This window comes from Onychostruthus taczanowskii, unplaced genomic scaffold (genome assembly GCF_017590055.1).
Source record: "Onychostruthus taczanowskii isolate IOZ18803 unplaced genomic scaffold, ASM1759005v1 scaffold19, whole genome shotgun sequence".
Lineage (NCBI taxonomy): Eukaryota > Metazoa > Chordata > Aves > Passeriformes > Passeridae > Onychostruthus > Onychostruthus taczanowskii.
Window position 1 is genome coordinate 4,036,628 of NW_024499128.1, and position 24,987 is coordinate 4,061,614.

A 24,987-nucleotide genomic window follows, 5' to 3' on the forward strand; every position below is an offset into this window, starting at 1 on the left:
TGCATCAGAAAGTCTGCTTATTCCCAAGTTTCAAGTTCTGAATTACTGGAGCCTTATGACTGCATAGAGATATCCCTAGAAAGGAAATTTTACACATATTTACCATAAAAAATGTTTCTGTATCCTTAGTCTTTAAAAGAACAGCTTAAAAATTCTTTTTAAACCCACAAAACAGCATATACTATCATCATCATATTGATACTCTGTTTCCATAGCTCTGTGCATTCTCAGATGGTATTTTATTGCTTTTATTAACTCAGCTCATAAAGCTGTTGTGACAGAGTATCATATTGAGAGTATCTATGCCATGCTGGTTTACAACTGGATGTCCAGATGCTGTAACACAAATATATTACAAGGACAAAAAGTTTATGTTCTTTTCTTTAAGACACATGGCATATTATACTTGAGCTCCTCAGGTCAGAGAGTTCATCAGAGAGTTCATCACTTCTACTTGTCATGGATTTAAATCATGGGACTGGCAATTGTCCCAAGTCAGCAAACAATTCTCAGATGAAACCAGGAATATGATTTGGAAATTCTTGCTTTCTTCTTCCTGACTTGTATCTCTCCTACACCATCCTTCCCCAGTTACCAGGAACTGAGACATAATGTAAAAATCTTCACTTTTTTCAGAATCCCGGAGGTCATGCAGAGCAAACACAGCTTTGCCATTAACCATGGTTCCTCCAGACATTACTGGCTGTCTACAAGAGTAACCATTACTGACACTAAGAGCATAACCAGTTTTCACTTGTAATGCTGCAGCCTTATTGCAGGGTTTTCAGCTCAGAATTTACTGAACTTGTAGTGGCAATGAAGATAAAGCTCTCAATGCTATCATAAAATGAATTTGTTTATAGCCAAAAGGATGCTTCTGCTACCCAGAACCAAACTTTCACACTAAACATACAGGTAATGTTCTGGAACAGAAGCCATGCACAACAGATACTGTTCACTGTCTTAGCAAGGAAATTTAGGGCTAACTCAGCAGTTTTGAAATGAAACTGCAATCGACTACATAGCAAGGAAGCTTTTCTTAATTCCTCAGGATATGATTGCTTTTAATCAATGGCCAAAGCTGTATGTGCAAGTTTAAACACCCTTGTTTCAACACTTCTGCCCCCAGATCACATGCTCAAAAAGCAGGAGAGACAAGATCTGGGAGTGGTCACCAGTCAGGAAAGTGATGCTGCCTCAGGATTCTTCCTAAAGTGTTTTTTTTAACCATTCTCACTCACAAACCAATTGAATTTCTTACTGAGGTGATTTCATGAGGTGTTTAAATTCCACTGTTTCACGACATTACAAGTGCCAGAGGTCACCAGCATCCCACACATTTCAAATTACTCAACTGTGCTGGGACCGGTATTTTTTCTGTCAGATTTTCCATTAACTGATTATAGTTAATCATATAATCTATTATGATATAATCTATTACAAAAGGTTACTCTATTATGCTATTATAATAGATTATGTGCTTATTTAGATTATATAAAAACTGCATAATCATATAGTTATTTTGTAGGAAAGTAACCATCAAAGCCTTCAACAATGAAGCCTGGTTTTTTTTCTGTCTCCATCACAGGTATTACCAGTTATTAAATCTTAATGCCTTTTGGAATCTGTAACCAGTACTGGAGTTTAGGTTTATAAACTGTTCTCCTCATACCAAAATAAGTAATTAGTTTGATTAATAAAAAACTCTAATCAGAAGGCTTCTAAAACATTTGTTTTGTAGTCATTCAACTTCTTAAAATTTGCTTGAATAGCTTGGAGCCTGCACTGCAAGGAGAGGCTGCCCATTACCATTGGGGTCTTCAGTGTGTTAGTTCAATCTCTAAGCATGACATGAACCCCTTAAAATGTCACCTAGAGTCTCAACAGTTTTCTGCTGCTTGGGACCTCTTGCTTTAGTACTGATATGGGATGGTTAAAATATAGTTCCTAAAGTAAATTTTGTTCTGGAGAAATAATAGTGAGAATCACTTCAATAACAACAACCCCAAACAAAAATAAACAGGAAAATAACCAAACCCTACCTTTCTAATTTCCCTGGAAAAACTCCAAGCACTCATTCATTTCCCTTCCTTACATCCACCACACCATTCCCACCAGTAATTTGGCTGCTTTGTCTAAAAATCAGGAAAACAAAAACCCTATCATAAAGGACCTTTTTCTTCCAATGTAAAGCACTACATTCTACAAAATAATATGGGCAAAATTGCACGTTATGTTAAAGAGAAAACACTGCAACTCTGAGGCGGCTAATCTTAGCAACTGGGTGGGCCTGGGCCACAGAACACATGCTGGCCCTCACCAGCTGGAAGACTGGAAATGACTGGTCTGCCATTGAACACTGCCTCCATGGGAGAAAACCACTGCAGCTCTTCTCAGGGTTCAGTATTCTGCTCACTCTGGACTGGGGACAAAGGGACTGGCAGCATGGCCCCAAAGTGCCAAAAAATAAAACCGGATTATTTTCAAGTACTGTAATTTATTATCAATGCTTTAAAAAACCCAAACAATCCCAACTATTTCATATTTGCATGTTGGATTCAATAACAGTTTTTCTTCCACAGTTTATAAAGGCACTTTTGGGGAAGCCCATTTGAGAAATCGAAGAGGAATCCTGGAATTGGCTGGAGCCATCAGATGCACCACAGGGCGCTCTCCCTTTGCCTACCTGCGCTACGGATGCTACTGTGGCTTGGGAGGAAGAGGATGGCCCAAGGACAGAGTAGACTGGTGAGAGCAACTATTTATCTGAATAATTAAGTACTGAATGCAGATGACAAATAAAAGGACTAAAATATAAATTAGGCCTGTTTGAGAGAGGGAACTGAGTTTAAATACAGCTCAGATTGCTAAGAAACTCTGAGGCATTCAAAATGTGTTGCTGTAGATCTACACTATCTTGCCTTGAATTCAAATTCTCATGGCATTAGTACAGGATTCACAGTACAACTGAGTCTTTGCTGTTGTGTTTCAGCAAAGAGCTAAATAACTAAAGTTTTGTTGGAGAAGCTTTAAAGTTCAAACATTGAAGCTATCTAAAGTAAAAATTAAAAAAAATAAAGACAGTAGTAAATATTTTGATTTTACTATCTTTCATGTCATTAGTATTCACAATAATATATAAGAATTATGCAAAATTCAACCTGGTGAAAAATAATTCTAAAACCCAAACCTTTCCATTTAGTACTAAATCACAGTATACTGATATCATCAATGTAACTTATAACTGAACATTAACTGACAAGAAGATGATTTGGGGTTTCGTTTTGGTTTTGTTTTGTTGTTGCATGGTTTGGGGTTTTTTAAAATTTCTATGCGTGAAAAGGAGTTACTGAGCTGTGTTGTTCAACTGTTATGTACCACAGGATCTTTACACAATGATTTGTGGGGAAGGACCAAGTAATTACTTAATAAGCATGGGAAAAACAGTAATTGCAAAGTGAGAGCTCACAGCATTAACTTTTCCTATTGCAGACACAACTGAATGAATGAATGAATGAATGAATGAATGAATGAATGAATTCTTTGTGGATACACCCAGTTCTTCCAGCAAGTCAAAAAGAAAGGATGTAATTAGTTTGCAGCAAAAACTTACAAGCTGCCTAATTTCAGGTCCTTGTTACCTCCTCTCCTTGCTTTTCTGGGCTTGCAATGACTCCACAGCAGAGACACTACAGCAGTATATTTTAATGCCTTTTTTAAGCATTAAAATGCCATTAATTCTTACCTGTACTGTTCAGTTTCACAATGTCATAGAGAAAGCCTAAAATTTCTTTGTGCCAATTATGACAAGAACAATTTTGAAATAATAATTTTGAGCAACTTTCCAAATTTTCTGATGATAATGAGCTTCATTTTGTGGAAGGGGCTAGGAGAAAAGCATACTCACATATAACAGAGAATGCTCTGAAGATTCAATTAGCTCAATGTATATCAGACATTTTTCTCATCACTTATTACATGAAAAAGTAGTAAATTTTTCCAAATAGTAAATTTTTCCATTACCCTGGTTTGGTTCCTGAGCAGGTAATGTTTGTACACTCACTGATGTTGACTGTTTCATTATTCCACAGCTGTAGTAACCCACTGATAAAGCCCACCCAGAGTGTGTGACCATAAATCACCATCTCTGTTCCTCTCAGGTGCTGCTTTCACCACGACTGCTGCTATGGGAGGGCAGAACAAGCAGGATGTCAGCCAAAGACTGAAAGCTACCACTGGGAATGCAAAGACAATTCTGCTGTGTGTGGTGAGTGAGCACTTGGAAGTTTTTTGGTGTTGGGTTATTTGTTTGGTTGTTTCTTAATTCTACTAATTGTCTCATTAGAAAGGTATTTTCTTCATTAACTGTAAAATTCTTAGTTTACCTTCCTTTTGTGATGTTTTTTTGTCAGGATACACTGTGCCTCCAGAAAGCACAGCTAAACCAATGAACTGAATGCAGTTTCTTTTTCTTAATCCTCCCTCTGACATAAGCAAACAAAACTGTGAGCTAGAAGCACCTATTACCTTTTCAGAAAGCACAACCACAACCATCCTTTTACATTTGCTGAGGAACCCATGTTATGCTACTCCCTGCAAGTCTCCACCTGGAGAGCAAGTACCAACAGGAGACAAGAAAATTTTAACAGTTTAAAAAGGAGGTTTTCCCTACTTAGCAGAAAGTATTTCCCACAATTTGTAAGTTTATAAGGGACATGTTTTTGGCACATTTATCCCTGATCAGTTGCACTGATGGCTGCAATTTATGAATGAATTCATAATTACGGGTTACAGTTTCAAACAATGAGGTAATAAAATATTTGATGAGTTTATTTCTGGAAGTTAAATTAACAAATACTAATTTGAAAATATTTACATAACTCAAGTATACAAACTGCAACAGATTGCTGACCACACCCTGATAAATTTTGTTTGATTGCTCCAAAATATCCTTGCCATGCTGAGGTAAGGGAAGGACAAAGAGATCACAAAGAAAGAAAAGCCCCAAAAAATGGTTAACAGGAAAATGCAGCTTTTCTTTTACATTATTTGTTCATGACTTCCAAAGTTTTAGCAAATGCTTTCTGATATACTGAAAGACTCATTGAAACTGTAGCTTGGCACAAGCCCCCCCAATATTTATGAGGTTTTTTTTCTTGTTGTTGTCACGCTTTTATTGGTTTTTTGTTTGTGTGTTGTTTGGGATTTTATTTGCTTGTTTTGTTTTTAAAATGAGGTGCTTTGTCAGTTAATTTGCATATAATTTTATACTTCTACCTAGAATGCAAATGAGCTTGAAAATTGGTTATTATTTACACTACAGAAATGCAAAAACCCTTACATAAACTTGTTTAAAACAAGTCTGAGTTTCTGACTACCATGGTTTAAAGGCAACAGTTGGCCATTTACAGAGAATACAAAACCCTCTCATTTCATATTCAATTTAGAATTTGCCTGACCTGAAAACAAATGAAAGTTTGGATATTACTTCCTTTCCTCCTTCACATTCAATTTTTACTTTGCCCAAGTAAAAAATTCATTCAGAATCTCTACTTGCTCACATCTTTCCCTGCCCCAGATGGACAAAACATCTTCTCTCTCACACTAATTAATCACATTACAGTCCACCCTTATTTGGCTGTAAAGATTTTGCTCCTGACAATATTCAAAATACTGGCCAAGATATCAGGCATGATGTCAGGAAACCAAGTGCCTGGCACAGCATGGAGAAGATAAAGTCTGGAGCAATACCAGGAGAAGAACAGAAGAAGCAATAGTTCTCAGTTTTCATGTTTTCATTTTTTATCCTGTCAGGTTGTTCATGCCACCTGTGCTATTGAGTAGCTCTTAGGGCAGTTAGCTGCAGCATAAACACATATACATTAAGAACGCTTCCATTTCATGGCAGAATTTGAATTTTCATTCACAAAACTGAACACTTGTTCTGCTTCTGGACAAATCTCAAGCAGTCATTTGGCTAAGCTTTTAAAATGGTAAACACTCAGACAAAATGTAATCAAGGATTCTTCAGTTTACAGACAGTTACAGAGAGAAAAAAACCACACACTTCTGGGTTGGCACACTGAACCCAAAATACGTGGCTGTAGAAGAAAATGTTCATGCCAAGAAGAAACACTCATGCCAAGAAATCTGTTCAGTTACAACACTACAATTATAAAACAAACATGACAAGACATGGATTTGTCACACAAACACACTTTACCTAACTTCTCACCTTAATAAAAAAAGGTGGGCAGTTTAGGCTGGACATGGAATACTTTTACATGCCATGTATATATCCCGTATATAATTTTTAATGCTATATGCTATAGTAGATTATAAAGGGTATGTGAATGGAATATCTTCCCAAAATCAAGTTTCACTAGAGCAAGAGGGGAAGCAGGGAGGGTCCCATGCCACTTTCTAAACAGAGATCAGTTATCAGAGTTCCTTTATTAAAAAACTGGAAGAGTATTTAAGTCTTTATCCGGCTGTTGTATTTTCACCTGCCAAGATCAGTGGTTACTGACTGATCCACAGGTTCCCATTCTTACCAAAGCTCAGTGCAGTTCCTATTGCACTTGAAATGTAAGCATTTGTACTGCAAATAGGGAACATGAGGGAGCAATTCTTGGTAAAAGTCCACTGGGGATTTTTAATTTCTTCAGACTAATATCAAACTTACTGTGTTTTCTTTCAGACTCACTAGAAGATACATGTCAAAAAATGGCATGTGAATGTGACCGTGAAGCTGCCAAATGTTTTTCTAAAGCTCCCTACCATAGAAAATACCTTTTGTGGCCAGACTTTATGTGTGGTGAGATTCAGCCTTTGTGCAGGTATTAGATACGTAAGTCTTGTATATATTTAAATCTAAAATTACTTTTTTTGGCCACAGTAATGACAAGAAATGATTTTCCCCCTTTCTTGATACTCCTTCATTCCACCTCAGCCTCTCCACCTCAAAATGGCCAAAGTAAACATTTTTCCTGTTATTTACTTTCTCCCATGCACTTATTATTGACTAAATAGAAATCTGAATTTATCTGCTTAAGGAGTAACTGCCAATGTTAATTTTTGTTTATATTCAGATTCACAGATTTTTCAGATTGATAATATAATTCGCTGTGAACTTACCCCCCCTCCACTGGCTAGAAGATACAAATCAAACTTCTCCACTAACAAATCTTAGCATTTGTTAACTTTGAACTGGCTGGAAAACGTTCATGAAGTGGCAGTGTCAGCACAAAGAGCCCTCTCATCTACATTAAACACTTACTACAAAGCCTAATTTAAGTGCTGAATTTCATTCACCTGGAGTAATGCTACCTGCATTGAAGAATCATATAATCAGGTTTTTTCTAGAATTTACTTTTTAAGTAGAGTTTTCTAAACAGCTGTTTATTTTATAAGGCTCAGACTCCTTAGTCTATGTACACCCTGAATTCCCTGCAAGCACAGGGAGGAATTCTACTCTTAGAATTTTAGAGTCAGATTTAAAAATGCAAATGCAAACCATCACCAAAACAAAACACGAAAAAAAATGTAGAACTTGTTGGGACCAACTGGCTTTCCCACAAGTTATGATCCTGCACAGCAACAGTTTATGAAGCTCAGAAGTGTATACACCTCATCAGGATATAAAGATAGGGTAATTTCACAGATATTTTTAACCCTCTGGGAAGAGAAATCAGTACCCGGAACTGACGAATAATACACTTTTTTGTATCTGCTGTTTTCAACACTTATAGAAGTGTTTCATGTCTGCTTTCACCCACCTCAACTTACTCAGAGATGTATGGCTAAAGAACAGGTTTGCACAAGTCAAAGCTAATGACATGTACTTCAGTATTAAAAAAAATAAAAATCAAAACCCCAAATTCTCTATAGGAACAGTGAAGATTTCAAGAGAGATCTTTAATCGTGAAAAATATTCATAGGCAAATTTAGATCACATTACTGACACAAATGAAATAAACAAAACAACAAACCAATGCAGACTGCAAGGGGACAAAGTTATTGAAAAAAAATCTGTTGATTACCTTTTGATTCAGTCAAAGGAACATGCATTAAGAAATGTCAATCCTGCTTACACAAATAACTTTCCAGTCAATATTTGCTCACATAGATACACACATTATATTGCCATAATTACAGTGTCAGGTCACTTTTCCAAAATAATCCTTTTTAAGAGATATTTAAGAATTTAAGAATTTGCAACAGAATTTAAGAAGAGAGAATGAAAGGAGCTGTTGATGAAGTCTAACTGAGTTGAATAAAAAATTTCCATGGTAATTATCACATTTTCCAAGACACAAGAAAATTCAAGTAGTCTTTGCCTTCAACTGCAGGAATTTTGGAGCAAACTCTACTGTGAGACTGTGTATAGGGCAGTCACAATGCTACATGTAAAAGACTGAAATAAATGAAGTTCTTTCAACATCAAGCCTATTCAGGAAGGGCATTCCTTTGGCAAACTGAAGTTGAGGAACACATTGTTGGTATGAAATGTTAAGTTTAAAAAGAAAAAGAAAGAAATCACTGTAGCAGTGCAGAAGACACTGACTTTAAGGCAGGCTTGAAAACACACAGAATGCTCAGGACAGAATAAAGAAATTTATCCGATACAAATAGGGAGAGATGACTGTATGAGTTTTACATGGCTATACAGGAATGTGCTTTTTTTTTTTTCCAATGGAAAATTCGTTTTTCCTTCATCCTTCAATTTGGAATCAGCTGGTTTAAGAGTAACTTATCTTAAAGCTTTTTTGTATGTTTAAATTAACATAATCCACCATTTTCACTGCCACATACATAAAGAAGACAAGCAAAGTCTATTTAAAATGTCCATTTTTAGAAGCTAAACAGCTCAAGAGTTCCAATGCCAGTCACTGCACTTGTGTCTCCAGACGCCTTATCTCTGTAACTACAAGATCAATGTTTATAACTGGGTTAAAATACAAGGCCCAGTAAAACAAACAATTGCAGACAAACTGAGGAATAAAAGGCCAAAAAATGGCAACAAAAAGTCCCTGGGTTGAGACTTTCCAGAAATGTCTCCACATTCTGTGAGGAATAGTCCTGTGAAAAAGGAAAGGGAAAGACTTAGAGGAACTTTCTGGTTTGTTCTTACCCAGCTCTAAGAGATCCTAATAGGTGCTGTGGCTTTGCACTACTTAGCCCTTACTCGGGTACCTGTAGAAAACATCATTTTACACTCCACGAAAAGCTTTCCTAAAAGGCAGTAGCAGCAGATTTAAAGAGGCAGCGCTGTCCGTGCACTTAGAGCCCGCAGTGCCAGTGCCGCAGCACAGCTCTGCCCAGGCTGTGCCCTGCTCCCTGAGCTGTTCTGGGCACGCTCTGCCCTCTAGCGGCTGGCAAAGGCACAACACAGCACACACCAAAACCACAATTTCTCCCGTCCCACTTCCAAAGATCACACCAACTACCAATGTTAATATGCTTGCGTTAAGACTGAGGTAGTAACGGAAAACAGGAATTCTGATATATTATCAGAACTAGTATCAGTATAACTGAACTTATTTACGATTCTGAGGACTCATCCCAAAATAACTACACTGTGTCATGGCTACATTCTGATGTATTTAGTTCTCAGCTGACAGCTAATACCAGGCACCATAAGAGGCAGTTCTCAAGGTAAGGTTTAATATCTCCCAGTGGTTAAGAACATGCTTGTTGCTGTTTCCACATTTGCTACATCTGATAAGTAAAACTGTCTCTAAGAAACCCTTGGAAGCGTGCACAGAAATAAAGGTATTCAAGAGCAAGCAGTAGCATATGTGGGAATGCAGACTGACACGTTCTTAACCTCAGGGTTTGGGTTAGACACTCATTTCAGTGAGCAACTGTGAAATTGTAAGGCTGTTACTCTCTCTTTATAAGGCCGCGTACTTCCTACCCTCTTCCACAAGCTTTGTAAGACTTACTTCAGTTCTCTTCTTGACCACAGCCTCCAAAAAGAGAATAATTCCAGAACAGACAGCAACATGGCATTTACAATTATAAATCTTGATGTCCAGTAATGCACATCTAGCCAATCCCAAGCAAATTCAGCTATCAGCTGGTATGGCAAAAATAAATACTTTACAGTGAATTCTCTCCATTGCCTCCAAGAAGGATCTTTAAGGTCCTGTAAATTAGGATAAAAAGACTGTTAATCAATTTTCTATTAAACTTACTTAATACTGGCTTATTTCCACTAGTCTTTTGTTGAAAAGCTGGGGGTTTTATACACTGAAAGCAGTAATTTATCTTTATTATACTTGCTAGTAGGTAATACTGTAATCCAGTAATTTCCATTAGATTAGAACATCATTTTCTCTAGTTATGTGAACTTCAGAAGAATCAGTTTCACACATTTAAAGTCTTAAAAGCTAAAATCAATCCTATTAAAGGTAATGGTTGCAACACTGGTGATTGCATACAATAAAATCAAAGAACCGCTTACTCTGCAGGTCTGTTGTTTTTAAAGCCATAGTGTAAAGAGATGAAATCATGAATAATTACATGATGTGTTTTTATGCTGCTAGTCTTAAAACGCTTATAACTAAAGCAAACATTTAATGTTTTCAATACTTACAAGTAGTTTTGTGACAGTATCTTCATACTTGTCTTCTTGCATAGGACAAATTGTGTGGATGAAAGGTAGGAAAGCTTCTGCATAATCAAACAAATATAGGTATAACATACTGAGTCTTGGAGAATTCTTCAGTGCATACAGAAGAAAGAGTGATTTTCCTGGGTTTACGGCCTAAAAGATATCAAATTATTAAGTTTCAATCAGTAAAAAAGTAAAATGAAGGGGACATGCCACTTCTTAAGATTTTGTGACAATCATTTTTCAAAGGTTTGTTTTTCAAATACAACAGGTCATTAAACTGAGCAGTTTTTACACAGGTAATTCCACTCCTTTAACACTCCTCCTGTTTTTAAGAGAATCTTCTTTTAAAGGTATTACTTTAAAAATAATTAATATGTATGACATGACACACTTTATATAAAATTTACCTTATATTCCCAAAGGTTCTGTGGTGGTTTAACACCTAAAGTTTTCACACATTCCAGTTCTGCCATAATAGCTCTCCTGTGGTTACTGTTCTCTATACTGTAAGGCTCTTTGGTGAAATCCTCTTCAGTCAGTGTTAGGAGGAGTCTACGAAAGCAGAAGAATTAAGGTGAGCAGTGCCGACTCACCAAAAAGATGACTAACAAATACACAACTGCATACTGAAAAATAAGCTACTGATACAAGGTAGCACCTTTTGGGTTAAAGAATCATAGAATACTTTGGGTTGGCAAACTTTGGGACTTTAAAAGATCATCATTACATTGCATATCAAGTGTTCTACACCAACTGCATCTCAGAGCCTGGGTTTTAAATTTCCTTCTTTTCCAGCTTCCTCTTGCCTGCTTTCAGCATGGCTCTTGGGTGGAATACATACGCAGATAGCACATGCGTATTTCCACAAGGAATGAAAGGTGCAAGGGTGGATAATACATTAGTAGAATTTTACTCTTGATATCATTTCAGTCTGCATTGTCAGCATTTTAAAAAGTTCTTAGAAAATTTTCAGTAGCTTACTGAGTACCTACTACTGAAAGTTTTCAACAGCAATTGTTAAAACTCCTTCTGAAATTTATTCTGACACATCAACAGAATATTCCCACAATCCATGTAACACAGTACAGTCATTTCACAATAAGCCACCCCTAATGAATCTGTCATTAGTCCAATCACATAACAGCTGTCCTTGACCACAAGGCCTCTCACCTTCCATTTACTTTCTCCAGTAAAAATCTTTCTTTGTAATGTGAAGCCCACGGGCCCAGCTGCTCCAGCCAGAGTATCACTTCCTCAGCAGTCCACTTAGCAACAGGCTTGTGGACAAGATGGTCATCTTCAAATTCTCTGCTACTCCAGTGATAGCCAAGTAGAACTACCTACAGGTAGATTACAAAGATAAATAAACAAAGATCCTTTACTTGCAAAGCAAATACATGAATTATATAAATAAACACACAGTAAGAGGTTTGACACACAGAATCTTCCATTTCATGGAGACTAGAACATTCAGGTTTTAAGAAAGTATTTTGAAGTTTTACCCACTGACTTCCATTTGCTGTACACTGCAGTTGTAGTTCCTGACAGACAGCTCTGAAGGCAACTTTACTTACTCAGCCCAACCAGGGAAAACCAAGCAGATGAAACTTACTGCTACACAAGTTAAAGCTGTCAGAACACCTGAGAAGAACCCTCCTCGAGGATTAATTCTTCCTGTGTTTGGAACTGTAGGCATCTGGTCGTTCCCATGCTTTTGGAAAGTTGCTAAGCTGCGTGCTACATCACTGTTCTGTTGAATATCTTCTTTTCTTTGTTCAATGGCATCAGAGAATAGCTTTTCAATAACATCCCTAATAGGAAAAATATTTGTCATTATACTGTAACCATTGAGGCTTAATATTCAGAAAAGGGAGTAATTTTTGGATTTTTGTTTTCCAACCTCTTACTAAAGACAATCCTTTTTAAAAGCAAGAAAAAATTAGTTATTAAAGCTTTGTAAATTTAGAATTTTATCGATCACTGCAAAACAATATTTTCCTTAGTTTCTAAAGCTAAAATACCACATAACTCCCAAGTCATTTCTTATATAAAATTAGAATTCTGTGTGCCACTGTTATTGTGCGCCAGCCTCAATTATTAAAAAATGCTAAACAAAAGACAACATAAATCCTACCATAAATCAATCCTACCATCCATTTATTTAAATGTTATTAACCCCAGATAAAGTATTATTAACAAAACAACTTGTGGGTAATTCAAGACAGCAAGTAGATTTTTTTTAGCTTTGTTCTGCAATATGATCACACTTCTTCCAATAAATAGTTCCTATTACAGAAATTACTACACAATTATCCAAGACCAATCTAACTTAGAATTATTAGAAAACAACCAGCGATATTGGAAGACTGAGGATCCTGCCTCTCCATCTCCCATAAAATGTAGAAGGGGGAAAGCCCTCCCCCAAACAAACCTCCTCCCTCAAAACAAAACCAACCAACCCACCCCTTAATTCCATGTGCTTGAACAGTTCATGACAAGTGCACAAACTGAAAGTCTTTGGGATTTAAATTTCTTTGTGACAGTTCAGATTACCAATTATCTAAGAATATCTGCAGCAAATCAAGGAACCCGACAGCTAATTTCTGTGGTTTCATTTATGTAAAAGAGAAATCCACAAAATAGTTCACTCACCTGAGGAGGATGTTGACTTTGGGGAATCCTTCCCATTTTTCTCTGCACTCAGGGCATTCATTCTTCTTGGACGACACCCACCACAAGGCCAAGCAATGCCTGCAGAAGCTGTGCCCACAGTTCAGGGTGGTGGGATTGATCAGAATGTCGTAGCAGCAGTGGCAGAGGAACTCACTGACTGATATCTGCCGTCCCAGGCCAGGAGCAACACACGGTTCAACTTTTGCCCTCTCTGTTTCCCCTTGTAAAGTCTCACCTTCTTCCATTTTCCTTTAAGCCTTACACGAACAGAAAGCTCTCTTAGATCTTCAAACCAGATAAGGCACTACTTCTGAAAAGCAACACGAAAACAGCTATTACAGAAGTTTAGAATTGTAAGCAATGTGATTTATCATTGCACTGCTTTTGACACTCGGATGGTTTTAAATTTGTTACGTAACTCAGCCCTCCCCAAAATGAAACATGATCTACTTCTTCAACAATATATTCATTCCCAACTACAATCAAAACCAGACTCTAGATGTAAACAGCTGGGCTCAATCTCCCTATGCTTTCTTCTCCTGTGTTACAAAATACATGAAAGTGAAACAAAATAATTCACTATGATTCACATGACTTTTGACAATAGCTTTAATCAAGGTTTTAGTAAAAGAAATCAGTCAAAGAAAATATACTTAAAAAGTATCATCAGAGGATACAAAAATAAAATACCAGTGTAACATCATGATCTAATTTACTTCATCCCTCTTCTTTCCAAGCACATGGAATAAAACATTATTAACAGAGGTCAATGCTGGATATTGTTGGGCAATGTTAAAAAATATAATAAAAGTTTGATCCACCAAGTCATATGCTTCAGAGTCATAAGGGATTGATCTGCACACCTTTTCAGCAAAGGTCTAAACTCCACATAAACTTTACCTGTAGTTACTTTGTCAGCATTACAGAAAATGCACAGTTAAGAGTTCAAGATGGTTCCAAGTTAACAAAAAATATATTTTATATTCCTACTCCATTCTCTTAGACAGCAGTATATAGTTTCTTAAGAAAAACACTGGTCCACGTCATTCACTCATCACTCATGATATGTTAGAAGATATAAAGAACTAGACAATTTTCTCCTCGGACACTACCAAACCAAAATATGTTTACACTCTCCACCTTGCGGCTCCTGCTTACTACTAACTTACCAATCTGCCCTCCAGATCAAGCACGAAGAAGTAAGCACGCAAGCAAGTAAAGAACAGAAATTACGAAAAAAGCACAAGTCCAAAACCAGAAACCGATAGTGAAATTAGAATCCTTAGACTTCTAAACCTGCATTTCCACGGCACAGCGCAGGCTGTTGGCTTTCTAAAACAGCACTTGTAAGAAGAAAAATAAAGACAAGCTTTTGCACCTAAAAACATTCTTCTATTTTTCCTGAAAGATAGAGGCAAGAGGATTTCTGTGGAAAATACAGGAAAAACATTTCACCGCTCAGTCTGCGCCAAGTTAGAGCCAGCAGCAGCAGCAGCAGATTCCTAGCTCCTGTTTCTTGCCCGCTCCAGCTTCCTGCACTCCGCGCTGCTCCCGTGGGCATAGCACGGCCGGTGCGGGCCCGCGGCGCTTCCCGGCCGGGCCGGCGCGGGGCGGCCCCAGCCCGCCGCCCTGCGGCACCCCGGGCCCGCTCCCCTGCGGCACCCCGGGCCCGCCCCGCCGCTTCCGCCCCGAGAGCGCGGCGGCAGCGCGGCTCCTCCCTCACCGCGGCCGCCGGCCAACACCGCCTTTTTATTTCAAGCGTGTCAAATCACCGGACATGAGCACTGCCACGCTCCCTTTTCTGGGAAGAGACACACTTCTATAATCGTGGGAACTGAGGTACGCTTGCTTACTGTACACTACGCACCCAGGCAGCCTTCCTTCGCAGAAACTATTCAAGGTTGATTTTACAGTAGAGATTCGAGGTGTAATCTTAGAAGTAAATGAGACTTTCAGGTGCTAACGCCTCGTGCACAGACTATTCTTATCACATAAGAGTCCATCTCTCCACACATGCACAATTACTTCTATCAGTCTCCGTTCCCTTACTGAAATTCTTTTCGTCTAGTCCAAAAAAATTTGATTCACTCTCTACAACACCATGGCAGGAGGTTGTAGGCAGGTGAGGATGGGCCTCTTCTCCCAGGGAACAAGTGACAGGACTCAGCTTTACTCTGTACCAGGGCAGCTTTAGGTTGGGCATTAGGAAAGGGTGATCAGACATTGGGCTGCACAGGGAGGTGGTGGAATCACTGTCCCCGGAGGCGTTTAAGGACTGGACATAGCACTGAGTGCCACGGTCTAAATGATACCGTGGTGTTTGGTGACAGGTGGGACTCAGTGATCCCAGAGGTTTTTTCCAACCTAATTGATTCTGTGAATTTTTAAAGTGTACCTCTGAGATGTATTTTTTTCAACTGTTCCACACAGTGACATTTTCTTTTAGGATTTTGTTTCAGTTTAATACAAACTACAAGTCCAGTTCAAATGACATTTCAGTTAATTATTCCAGCCTATTTCAAGAAAGGAAATAGTCTCTCATTGTTTTCTCTTTCATATTATTCAGGTTTTTTTCCAGAGAACCAATGAGTAGATCTTTAAAGTACTCTAGCATGAAAGAATTCAACCTCTTCCAGATCTGAGGAAGTGCATCTAGATCTACTTTGGTATGCAAGGTGAAAATGCAGCCCAGAGTACTTGTTCTAGAATATAGTTTTTTTACTACTTTTTTGTGTCTTTTCACTTAGTTTGACATTCAATGTTCAGTAAAGTAAAAGAGCATACAAGTGTTTGATAGCCTGTGCAGCAGCCTTGAATGATGTGAAAACATGGCCTTTCTGTTCCAATTTATAAAACTTCTGACATATCAAAAGCCATGGAATCTCGAACTAACTGCTTGTATTGCCCTCTCCCACTTTTTAGGTGTTCCTTCTGCTTACGTAGTAATACCTACATGTTGAAGTAAAAAATGTCTAATCTGTAAGACATAGTACTTCAATTCCTATTAAAGTACTTAATTACTTACCTTACTGTTTGACTTGCAGTTTATTTTGTAGGTGTGGGAAACAAAGAGTTCCCAGATTTGTCAGCTACTTGTGGGGAAATGTCAGGCTTCTAAAACAACCATCAACCACTTTAAAGTGCCATGAGCACTTTAACTAGAAAGTGCAGAAATGCATCTTAAAAAACTGAGGAGTAACACGAAGATTTTAGGCTTCAACCAATTTACTGCAAAATAAAAACATCTCTGCCATGTTAACTAACATCTTACTGGGAGCCATTTAATCATACTCGATTTCCTTGGAATGTCTGTTGAATAAACTGCTTATACTGAAGAATCTTTAAAAGCTCTCTCCACTAAATCCTGCATAATTATTTCTCTTTTCTGTATGCAGAAATTACCCCCCACAATTGGTGAGAATTTTTGTTTTCATTCTGCTGGAATTCTGGAAAAGATGCTTTATGAGCCCTGTGCACTCCAGCCCTGCAGCACACCCTCTGAACTCCTCTGCCCGTGCCCACAGCTCCTGCCCTCTGCCCCTGTGCCGCACCTTCTCTCCGGGGCAGCTCCGGCTCGCACAGCGCCGCCGCGGGCCCATCCTGCCGCGCGCTCTCCTCTGCAGCCAGCTGTCAAAATGCCGCTCGGAACAGGAAGAAGCTCCTTCTGTAATACGGCAAGGCCTCCAGTTCCCCTGGAATTATCATCATTAAGGCACCATCGCTAGCAGTTCTCCACCATGCTCCTGGTGTCTCCTAGGCAGAGTCCCATGCCTTCTTCCTTGCTGGTGCTAGTTTCGTATTTCTGCCTTTCAGGGCAAGGTCCACATCCATGACATTTCACCACATCCCCCAGAGCAGCGGTTGGTGTAAGACTTCCTTCCCCCCGCGGCCCTGCCGCAGCCACTGCGGTCCTGCGGCCCGCTCAGAGCACACGGCAGGCTGCCGAAGGCGCCGTTCGAAGCTGGCGGCGCCGAGCCCGCTCAGAGCACACGGCAGGCTGCCGAAGGCGCCGTTCGAAGCTGGCGGCGCCGAGCCCGCTCAGAGCACACGGCAGGCTGCCGAAGGCACCGTTCGAAGCTGGCGGCGCCGAGCCCGCGGGCGGACGGGGCGGTGCGACCCTGAGGGCTCCGCCCCGGTAGGAAATGGCGGCTGCCCGGGCTCACGTGCGCGCTCACGTGCGGCGCGCGGGGCGGCCCCGGAAGCGCTCGGCGGCGGCGGCGGCGGCGGGCGGTGCCGGAGCGAGCTCTGGCGGGCGGGGGCGAGGGATGGAGGTGATCAGGAGCAGTGAGTGACCACCCGGCCCTGCGTCCTGAGCTCTGCGCCTCTGGCGCTAAGCTGTCTCGGTGTCCCGGCGTCCCCGCCCTGGGCTGGCGGCCCCTCCGGCCTCAGCCTCTCCTTCATGGCGAAGGGGTCCCCATTGCCCCGCTCACCCATGAGGCGCAGCCCTGAGAGGGGAGGCGCGGCCCCGAGGCTGAGGGGGCGACGGGCAGGCCCTGCCCGCCCGAGGGGCGCCGGGCTGCCGGAGGATGTCGTTTGTAGTCTCAAGTGTGTTTTAACCCTTTACCCGTAGATTTTAAGGATAATCTAAACAAAGTGTATGAAGCCATTGAAGAGTCGGACTTCCTGGCCATCGATGGAGAGTTTTCAGGTACAGTTGCACCTGTTTTGTCATTGTGAACTGTTGGCAGTCTCTGAGGGGGGGGTTGGTTTGACCTCGGTGCCCGAGTTCGCTCCTGTGATGTATCTCAGGGTTGGCTTGAAAAAGCTAAAGCTGAGGCTACCGCAGAGTCGTCAAACCACTTGTTACGTGTGCGATAGCAAGGCTTTGGTTAAAGATACATGTCATGTGAATGCTGCTTGTGCTCCCACAATAATCTTTCTACGTGACAACTGATAATTGTTGCAGTTCAAGGTAAAAAAACCAGAAGGTGTTATATATGCCATGAAAGCTATGGATTGGGATTAAGTGAGGCAGATCCTGCAAGTGTTTGGACAAGGAAAGGCAGCGCTAAGAACCTGTGTGCTTGTGAAACCCTGAGGGTATGTGCAGCAGAGAGATGCTTTAGTAGGTACTTCACTTTTGGGATGTAGAGTTCGGTTCACCTGTGAGACTAGGTTTTGTTACGTGTGGTGTTTGTGGAAGCACAGTTGTTGCGTATTGCTTAAGGTGACCAAGTTATTCAATCAATCTCTGGGCAACACTTCCCATTTTTAGTTTTTCTTTGATCCTGCATTGTGTTGTAAAGCCCATTTACATTAGAGTACTGGTAGGTCTTGGCCTGCTACTGACATGTTGAATAGGAGCCAGAATGACAAGAGCTTTTGCAGAACAATTTTACTTCTAGAACCCCCTTATTAAAATGAGTGGCTTATTGCAGTAGTATTTTTCTCAAATTAAATAATTGTAATGCATACTTTAAGTGAAAGCCTTTTTCTCAAATTGCCGGTTCTTTGCTGTGATTAATTTTGAAAAGCTTACCCGAAGCAAAATATGTTCTACTTTTTCAGGGATCAGTGATGGGCCTTCAGTTAGTGCATTAACAAATGGCTTTGACACTCCAGAAGAAAGGTATCAGAAACTTAAAAAGGTAAAGTGTTTACATGGACCAAAATGAAAACTGAAGCTGCTTTTGGTGCAGCATCTTGTTTGTGTGACCAACAGGAGGAAAGAGAGATGGAACTTCCCTCAGTTCTTGTCTCTTTGTGGAATGGAAGCGCATACTAAAGTCATCTTGGGCCAAGAGTAAGATGATTAAATGGGGATGAAGACTAGCAGAAAAACTCTGGTGTGTTTACTTTCAAATTACCAGGGAAACAAACATTGGTTAAGAAGATTCACTTTGCTTAATTTTGAAATGGAGAGAAATCATATGTGGCTGCAACCTGGTAATCTTTAAATGTGTGCAACCTGGTAATCTTTAAATGTGTGCATGTTTTATTCTCATGCAAAATTTTCCTTTCTTTTACAGCATTCCATGGATTTTTTGCTCTTTCAGTTTGGCCTTTGCACTTTTAAATATGATGACACAGAAGAAAAGTACGTTATTCTCTTATTTCTTGTTTTCTTAACTGAGGATTTTCTAAGTAATACTGATAAGGTGTATTGACATGTAACTCATCTTTTCTACAGGTATATAATGAAGTCATTTAATTTCTATATTTTTCCGAAACCCTTTAACAGAAATTCACCAGATGTCAAGTTTGTCTGTCAGGTTAGTAGAAGAACAGTTTAATTTTATTTGGTTAAGGTATGCCTGAAACAAACTTGAGCTTAAAAGGTAGAAAAATGTAAGTTTCTGGGTTGGGGTTTGTTTCTTATAGAATAAGTAAGCATCAGTTAAGAGCAATCCCAAAAATGGGAACTGTAAGGGAATATGCTTGACTTCAGTTTTTAATTCTTGTTATGCATTACATTGTGTGATTTCTGGAATTTGAAATAATGTTCCAAACTTGGCAAGATGATTCTGGTTTTTTCCCCTCTTCTCATTGAACTTCCAGTTTCCTTGCTTTTTTAATCCTTTATTCTCATCTGCTTATCCTACTTTCACTGCTTCCTAGGCTATTGCCAACATTTTTCGGGTCTCAGATTTGTTGTCCTGAATTACATTTTGCTTTCTTTAGTTTCCTCTCTCCACATAGTTTGTTCTTTCATCTTTATCCTTTACCATATTCATCGTTCTTGTACCTTATGGAAGTTGAAAATCAATAAGAAAAGTAGCAGAGCCTAAACTCTCAGTGGCTTCTTTAGGGTCACAGACTTGGTTGTTCTTGGCTTTCCACTTTGTATAATTTCTTAACAAGTGTGAAAATGACTGAACTGATGCCACAGCTACTTTTGCCAACTGTAAAGCCTTTTTCTCTTGTTGCAGAGTTCAAGTATAGATTTTTTAGCAAACCAAGGATTTGATTTTAATAAAGTTTTTCGCAACGGTGAGTTGTTTTGGTTTGTTTTCAATTTCTTTTAATGTCTGCAAAATTTGTGATGACACCTTTCATTGTTTTCTGCAAAAGAAAAAAGGCTGCCATCTGTGATACTGTCTTAACATGTAATGAAGTTCTTGAATTATTCTTGTCTAGTCTGCTGTTGTGCTGATGATAACTCACTCCCTTTCCAAGAATTCATTGCGTAGTTCAGCAGAACAGAATTCCTACTGACATGAGAGCTTGGTTGGTTTTTTTTGTATGGAGGCAAAGCGTGAATGAGTAACAAGGTGTGGAGCTGTGTAATACATCAGCAGGAAGGCCTAGGAAAGGGATCCCAGTGCACTGTGATTGGGGCTGCTGCCCTCTGTTCTTGGTGATGCACAGAGCAAGGAGAGCAGTGCTCAGGACTTCAGTGGTGGTGATCTGCAGTGCTGGGGCTCTGTAGAGCAGTGGTACCAGCTAACCTGGCACGTGCTGGGAGGCTGGACAGACACACATCTACAGCAGGTCACTGAAAGGGAAGGGTTTGCTTCCAGCCTGCAGGTGTAACAGAGGCAATGCTTGAACCCCCATGCATCCCTAATTAGTCTCTAATTATGATGAGCTTTTACTTTCTTTGTTAGGAATTCCATATTTAAATCAGGAAGAAGAGAGACAGCTAAGGGAACAGTATGATGAAAAACGTTCTCAAGCCAATGGTGCAGGATCTCTGTCATACATTTCTCCTAATTCCACAAAGTGCCCTGTAACAATTCCTGAAGACCAGAAAAAATTTGTAGAGAAAATAGTGTAAGTAACACTGTTTAATATCCTCTGATGTTGTTAAAACCAAAATGTGAACAGAAGTGATATTTTCACACGTTGAAGCCATGTCTATTATTTCACTGTTTGTAAAATGCTGCTCTTTTTGTTATGAAGCATTTTCTTGTCTTTTGGAGAGAGCTGTAAACTTCCAAAAAATAAAATAGTAGATACAGAAGCAAATAATCTGTTTCTTCTAGGGATCAGATAGAAGACTTATTAAAGAATGAAGAAAGTGAAAGTTTGGAACTGGAGCCATGTACAGGGTCAGTTTCTGAAATTGCATTTCTTCTAAAAATTTTTTTTAGTTTGATCATATAGAATTAGGGGAGTGACAGGGAAGAATATGTTTACTTGGGTTAACTGTAGCAAAATCTTCATTTGACTAATTTTTGAATGTTGAGAATACATGGTAATGTATGCGGGTGTTGTAATTTATTTTGAGCTGTAACTTCTTCTTTTGAGCTGCGTGTAGTGGCAAAATATTTAAGTATAGTCAATAAATGTTTTGTATGTGTGAGCTGCCTTTTCTTACTGCTGAAGTGATCCATAGGCCTTGGAGATGCATTTTTTAAAGAAACTTTGCCAATCTATTGAGCTATTGGTTGTTCACAGTTGGCAGTGTGTGACTGTTTTTAGTAGGTTTCCTTCCCAAAATTCTATTTAGCTTTGGAAACTAGATATTTGGAGAGTATGATTATTTAATTTTTTTTTAAAAAACTAATTTAGTAGAAAATGGTGAAGCTGGCGATAAGGCACCATCACTGTGTCTTTATTGAGTCATCATGACTGCAGAATACTCTCTGATGAGAAGATAATGTGGGTAACTTTAAAACATAGTGTAAATGCCTTTCCAGTTTGGCAGCTGAACATCAGAATTCAGTAAATCTCTTCCTAGCCAATAGTTCTGCTAGCAGTGACTCTTGCTTTAAAAATCTTTCTACGAATGAACACTTAGAGTCAGCTTAAACTGGAAATCATTCCTAGGAGGTACTCTGTAAAAGGATTATTAGTAACACGATTGTCTTTTGGTTTTAGATTTCAAAGGAAATTAATTTATCAGACCTTGAGCTGGAAGTAAGTTACTGGTAATACTGCCTTACTGTATATTTTTAGTGTTTTTGATAAGAAATCTGGGTAAGATATATCTACTTAACCGTGACGTGATTGATCTAGAATTTATTTTTCCCTTTAAAAGAAGACTTCTGTAATGTTCTGAAGATGAATTACATTAAACTTATTTGTGATGATTAATTTAGATATTAAAGCTTAGTGTTTGTTTTATCCTATGTAAAATCTCTGAATAGAACGGCAGAGCCTAGAATTATGTAACAAATGCAGCATGCTAGGATTTGGTGAGCAGAAAGTGCATGTGCTTATACAGATTGTGGGCTTTACCTGAAAAAATAGTAGTTCTGTAGTAGGTACTGGTATGGTTAGAGTTTTCTGTTGGATGCCAAGCACATAAGCACTTGTGATAAATTAGTATATTGCCTTAGTATATTGCCAAGGCTTTAGAGTAAGATTTTCACTGTTCTGACTGCAGTAGTAAGATGTGGAAAATGTGCAAGTCTTTTTTTATAAGTTTAGTTAATTCAGTGTTGCAGCTGAATCTGGCATTCTCTTACTTACACTGGAAGCAGATAAAATAAAGCTTCTCTCTAGAAAATGGAATCTCAAGAAGTGAGCTCAAGAACTAATCTGAAAAAAAAGCAGACGTGTTTTCAACAACTTTTCAGTGTCATTTTTTTAACATGTCTGTAGCTTCCTGTAGCATGTAGTTTTATGCTTTTCTGGTACTTATCCTTGCATCTTCTCTCAGTGGATGGAAGAATGTGTTCTTGTGTATTTCTAACATTCAGCAGTGTTGCTTTACAAGAGTACAGCTGTGTACACTGTATGTGTGTATTGGAGAGAGAAAGCCAAGCTGTGAAAGTAGCATGGAGCTAATTAAAGCAGAAGACTGAAGTTATTGATTGCCCTTGTGTCCTGACCTCTTCACAGGTCGTTTTCTCTATTGAAATAGTCTCTTGTGCATCAGTGTTTTGATGCATCCAAGGTTTGTGGCATGAGGCAGCTTGTAAATGCAATGGAGGCTGAAAACTGTGTGAGGAGTCAGGGTGAAAAGGAGACAACGGTCCTTTGGAGTGTGCTCTCCAGTACTAATTTTAGGAGTAGCCAGAGGACAAGGAAACTTGCTGGTTCTGAAGTGGTTGCACAGCTGTGGTTAGTTTATTATAATGAGATTATGAGACTAATTGCTACTGGTTAAGCAGGAAAAGGCAATACTTTTTTTGCTATCAGCTGGATGCTCTATGGCTCTGTGTATGGTGTTATTTCGGAAATTAAATGTGATTGTAATGGTGTGATGCAACCCTGTAGCAGAGGTGATGACATTTGAGTTAATAATTCCTACTAAAATCTACTGGTAGCAGAAAGTTCAGGGTTGTTAATAAGTCCTCAAATAAGTGATGTATTAAAGAGATGCTGTCTTGGGGTTGCAAGTAAATGAGAGCATTCTTGTTTTGGATTTCTTGAAAGCAAAGATTCTGGATTGTGATGAAATGTCTAGATGATGTTTACTTAATATCACAAAATAAGAAATTACAGGTCCCACAACAATAGCATGGGAAGTTGTGTAAGTGCCAGTTACTGTTAGGCAATGTAAGGAGGCCAGTTAAACTAGCCTATTGCTTCAAAGCTTGCATTATTAAAATTAAAAAGAAGCTTGTAATAGTTCTTTTACACCCAAGTCTTATAGAAATAATGAAACATGAAATTACTAAATTACTGTTGTGGTTTCAATATGCTAAATGCCAAGTGAATAACTATTCATATTTACTTTTCATTTGTTTCGATGTAGGTATCCAAAAGGCATCCACGTGGAAACTCTGGAGTCAGATAAGGTAACCAGGCCTGTTACTGCCTCTAACGTTTGTTCTGTTCAAAGGAAATTGTATTTCTCAGTTTCACCATCTCTCCTGAGTTTTAGATCTAACTTGAGCTTTTTTATGCAAATTCAAAGCATTTAAAATGAAATACAATGAACTAGTTTCTATCTGACCAACATATGGAGTGTGGGTGTGTATTTTTGTGGCTTAATATTACTTTTTAAATGGTACTAAAAGGTGTTTTGAAATACAGTGGATCTGATGTTCAGTATTAGTGAAAAGCAGGTTGTGATCTCAGAGGAAAACCAGCAGCATCACATGCTGTGTCCTCACTTCCCAGCATAGATCTCTGCTTCAAAAGGTATTTGAAACAAACTATTTACAAGGAAATGCTGATAATCTTTCTTGAGAAGTAAAAAGAGGGTTCAGGAAAAACTACGTTTGGTGGATGAATCAAATAGAGCTTTCTAAAATAGGCTTCTGGGAGTAGGTGATAATGTGGTGCCTACAATAGAAACAGCTGTGTTGCCAGGTAACTGCTGCTGAGGTATGAACGTTTTCTTTACAATGTAAATTTACAGAAACTTGCAGCAGCCTTCAATCTGAACTTCTCAGAGTCATTCCTCAAACTATACATTTTTTGTTTTAGAAGGAGAGATATATTGTTATTACTAAGGTAGATGAAGAGGAACGAAAAAGAAGAGAGCAGCAGAAACAAGAAAAAGAACAGGTAAATAAATTCAATTCCATTAGTTTATGTGAGAGAGGAAGGGTGAGAATCTCCAACTTCATTCAGCAATGCAAAAATGCAGCACAGGGTTTGTTGTTGTTTCCCTTTAGTTTGCTGTGGCTGGCTGAATTTTTCTAAATTCTACCAGATAACTTAGACCTTGCAACAGAGCAAGAAGAGTTGCAAGGCACTCTAACATTTTTTTAAAAATCAGAATTTGTGGAATACTGAATGAGTATTCTGGAGTAGTGACCACCTCCATGTATGAATCTCCACACTCACAGAAGTTTGTCGCAGTAAGAGGAAACATCAGTTTCTTGCAGAAATTCTCGAGCAAGTTGTTACAT

At 39.0% G+C, this 24,987-nt stretch overlaps 3 protein-coding genes across 10 annotated transcripts in view; 2 read left to right on the top strand and 1 right to left on the bottom strand.

Moving 5' to 3' along the window:
• Nucleotides 1-6,999, top strand: part of PLA2G10 (phospholipase A2 group X) — a 28,617-nt gene extending 21,618 nt beyond the window's left edge. For both annotated transcript variants that reach the window (XM_041401369.1, XM_041401370.1), the window contains 3 exons: nucleotides 2,583-2,748; nucleotides 4,161-4,267; nucleotides 6,701-6,999. In XM_041401369.1, coding sequence (XP_041257303.1) covers nucleotides 2,583-2,748; nucleotides 4,161-4,267; nucleotides 6,701-6,846 — 419 coding nt within the window. In that variant the 3' untranslated portion in view covers nucleotides 6,847-6,999. The remainder of the gene's footprint in view (nucleotides 1-2,582; nucleotides 2,749-4,160; nucleotides 4,268-6,700) is intronic.
• A 900-nt stretch (nucleotides 7,000-7,899) lies between these two features.
• Nucleotides 7,900-17,319, bottom strand: BFAR (bifunctional apoptosis regulator). 4 transcript variants are annotated; one of them, XM_041401367.1, is made up of 8 exons: nucleotides 16,846-17,319; nucleotides 13,274-13,604; nucleotides 12,234-12,432; nucleotides 11,792-11,961; nucleotides 11,029-11,173; nucleotides 10,601-10,771; nucleotides 9,948-10,150; nucleotides 7,900-9,081 (listed from the first exon to the last, which is right to left on the bottom strand). In XM_041401367.1, the coding sequence occupies exons 2-8, from the start codon at nucleotides 13,537-13,539 to the stop codon at nucleotides 8,889-8,891; spliced, it is 1,347 nt and encodes a 448-aa protein (XP_041257301.1). In that variant the 5' UTR covers nucleotides 13,540-13,604; nucleotides 16,846-17,319; the 3' UTR covers nucleotides 7,900-8,888. The 4 variants fall into 4 exon arrangements, with proteins under 4 accessions (XP_041257301.1, XP_041257298.1, XP_041257299.1 ...); XM_041401364.1 differs by lacking the exon at nucleotides 16,846-17,319 and adding an exon at nucleotides 14,673-14,977; XM_041401365.1 differs by lacking the exon at nucleotides 16,846-17,319 and adding an exon at nucleotides 14,750-14,976.
• A 115-nt stretch (nucleotides 17,320-17,434) lies between these two features.
• Nucleotides 17,435-24,987, top strand: part of PARN (poly(A)-specific ribonuclease) — a 44,866-nt gene continuing 37,313 nt past the window's right edge. For 2 of the 4 annotated variants that reach the window (XM_041401360.1, XM_041401363.1), the window contains exons 1-11: nucleotides 17,435-17,578; nucleotides 17,865-17,942; nucleotides 18,803-18,882; nucleotides 19,264-19,331; nucleotides 19,425-19,506; nucleotides 20,164-20,224; nucleotides 20,842-21,007; nucleotides 21,220-21,285; nucleotides 22,058-22,096; nucleotides 23,883-23,925; nucleotides 24,560-24,640. In XM_041401360.1, the coding sequence (XP_041257294.1) occupies nucleotides 17,437-17,578; nucleotides 17,865-17,942; nucleotides 18,803-18,882; nucleotides 19,264-19,331; nucleotides 19,425-19,506; nucleotides 20,164-20,224; nucleotides 20,842-21,007; nucleotides 21,220-21,285; nucleotides 22,058-22,096; nucleotides 23,883-23,925; nucleotides 24,560-24,640 (906 nt within the window). In that variant the 5' untranslated portion in view covers nucleotides 17,435-17,436. The remainder of the gene's footprint in view (nucleotides 17,579-17,864; nucleotides 17,943-18,802; nucleotides 18,883-19,263; nucleotides 19,332-19,424; nucleotides 19,507-20,163; nucleotides 20,225-20,841; nucleotides 21,008-21,219; nucleotides 21,286-22,057; nucleotides 22,097-23,882; nucleotides 23,926-24,559; nucleotides 24,641-24,987) is intronic. The other 2 variants (XM_041401362.1, XM_041401361.1) reach the window with 2 other exon arrangements.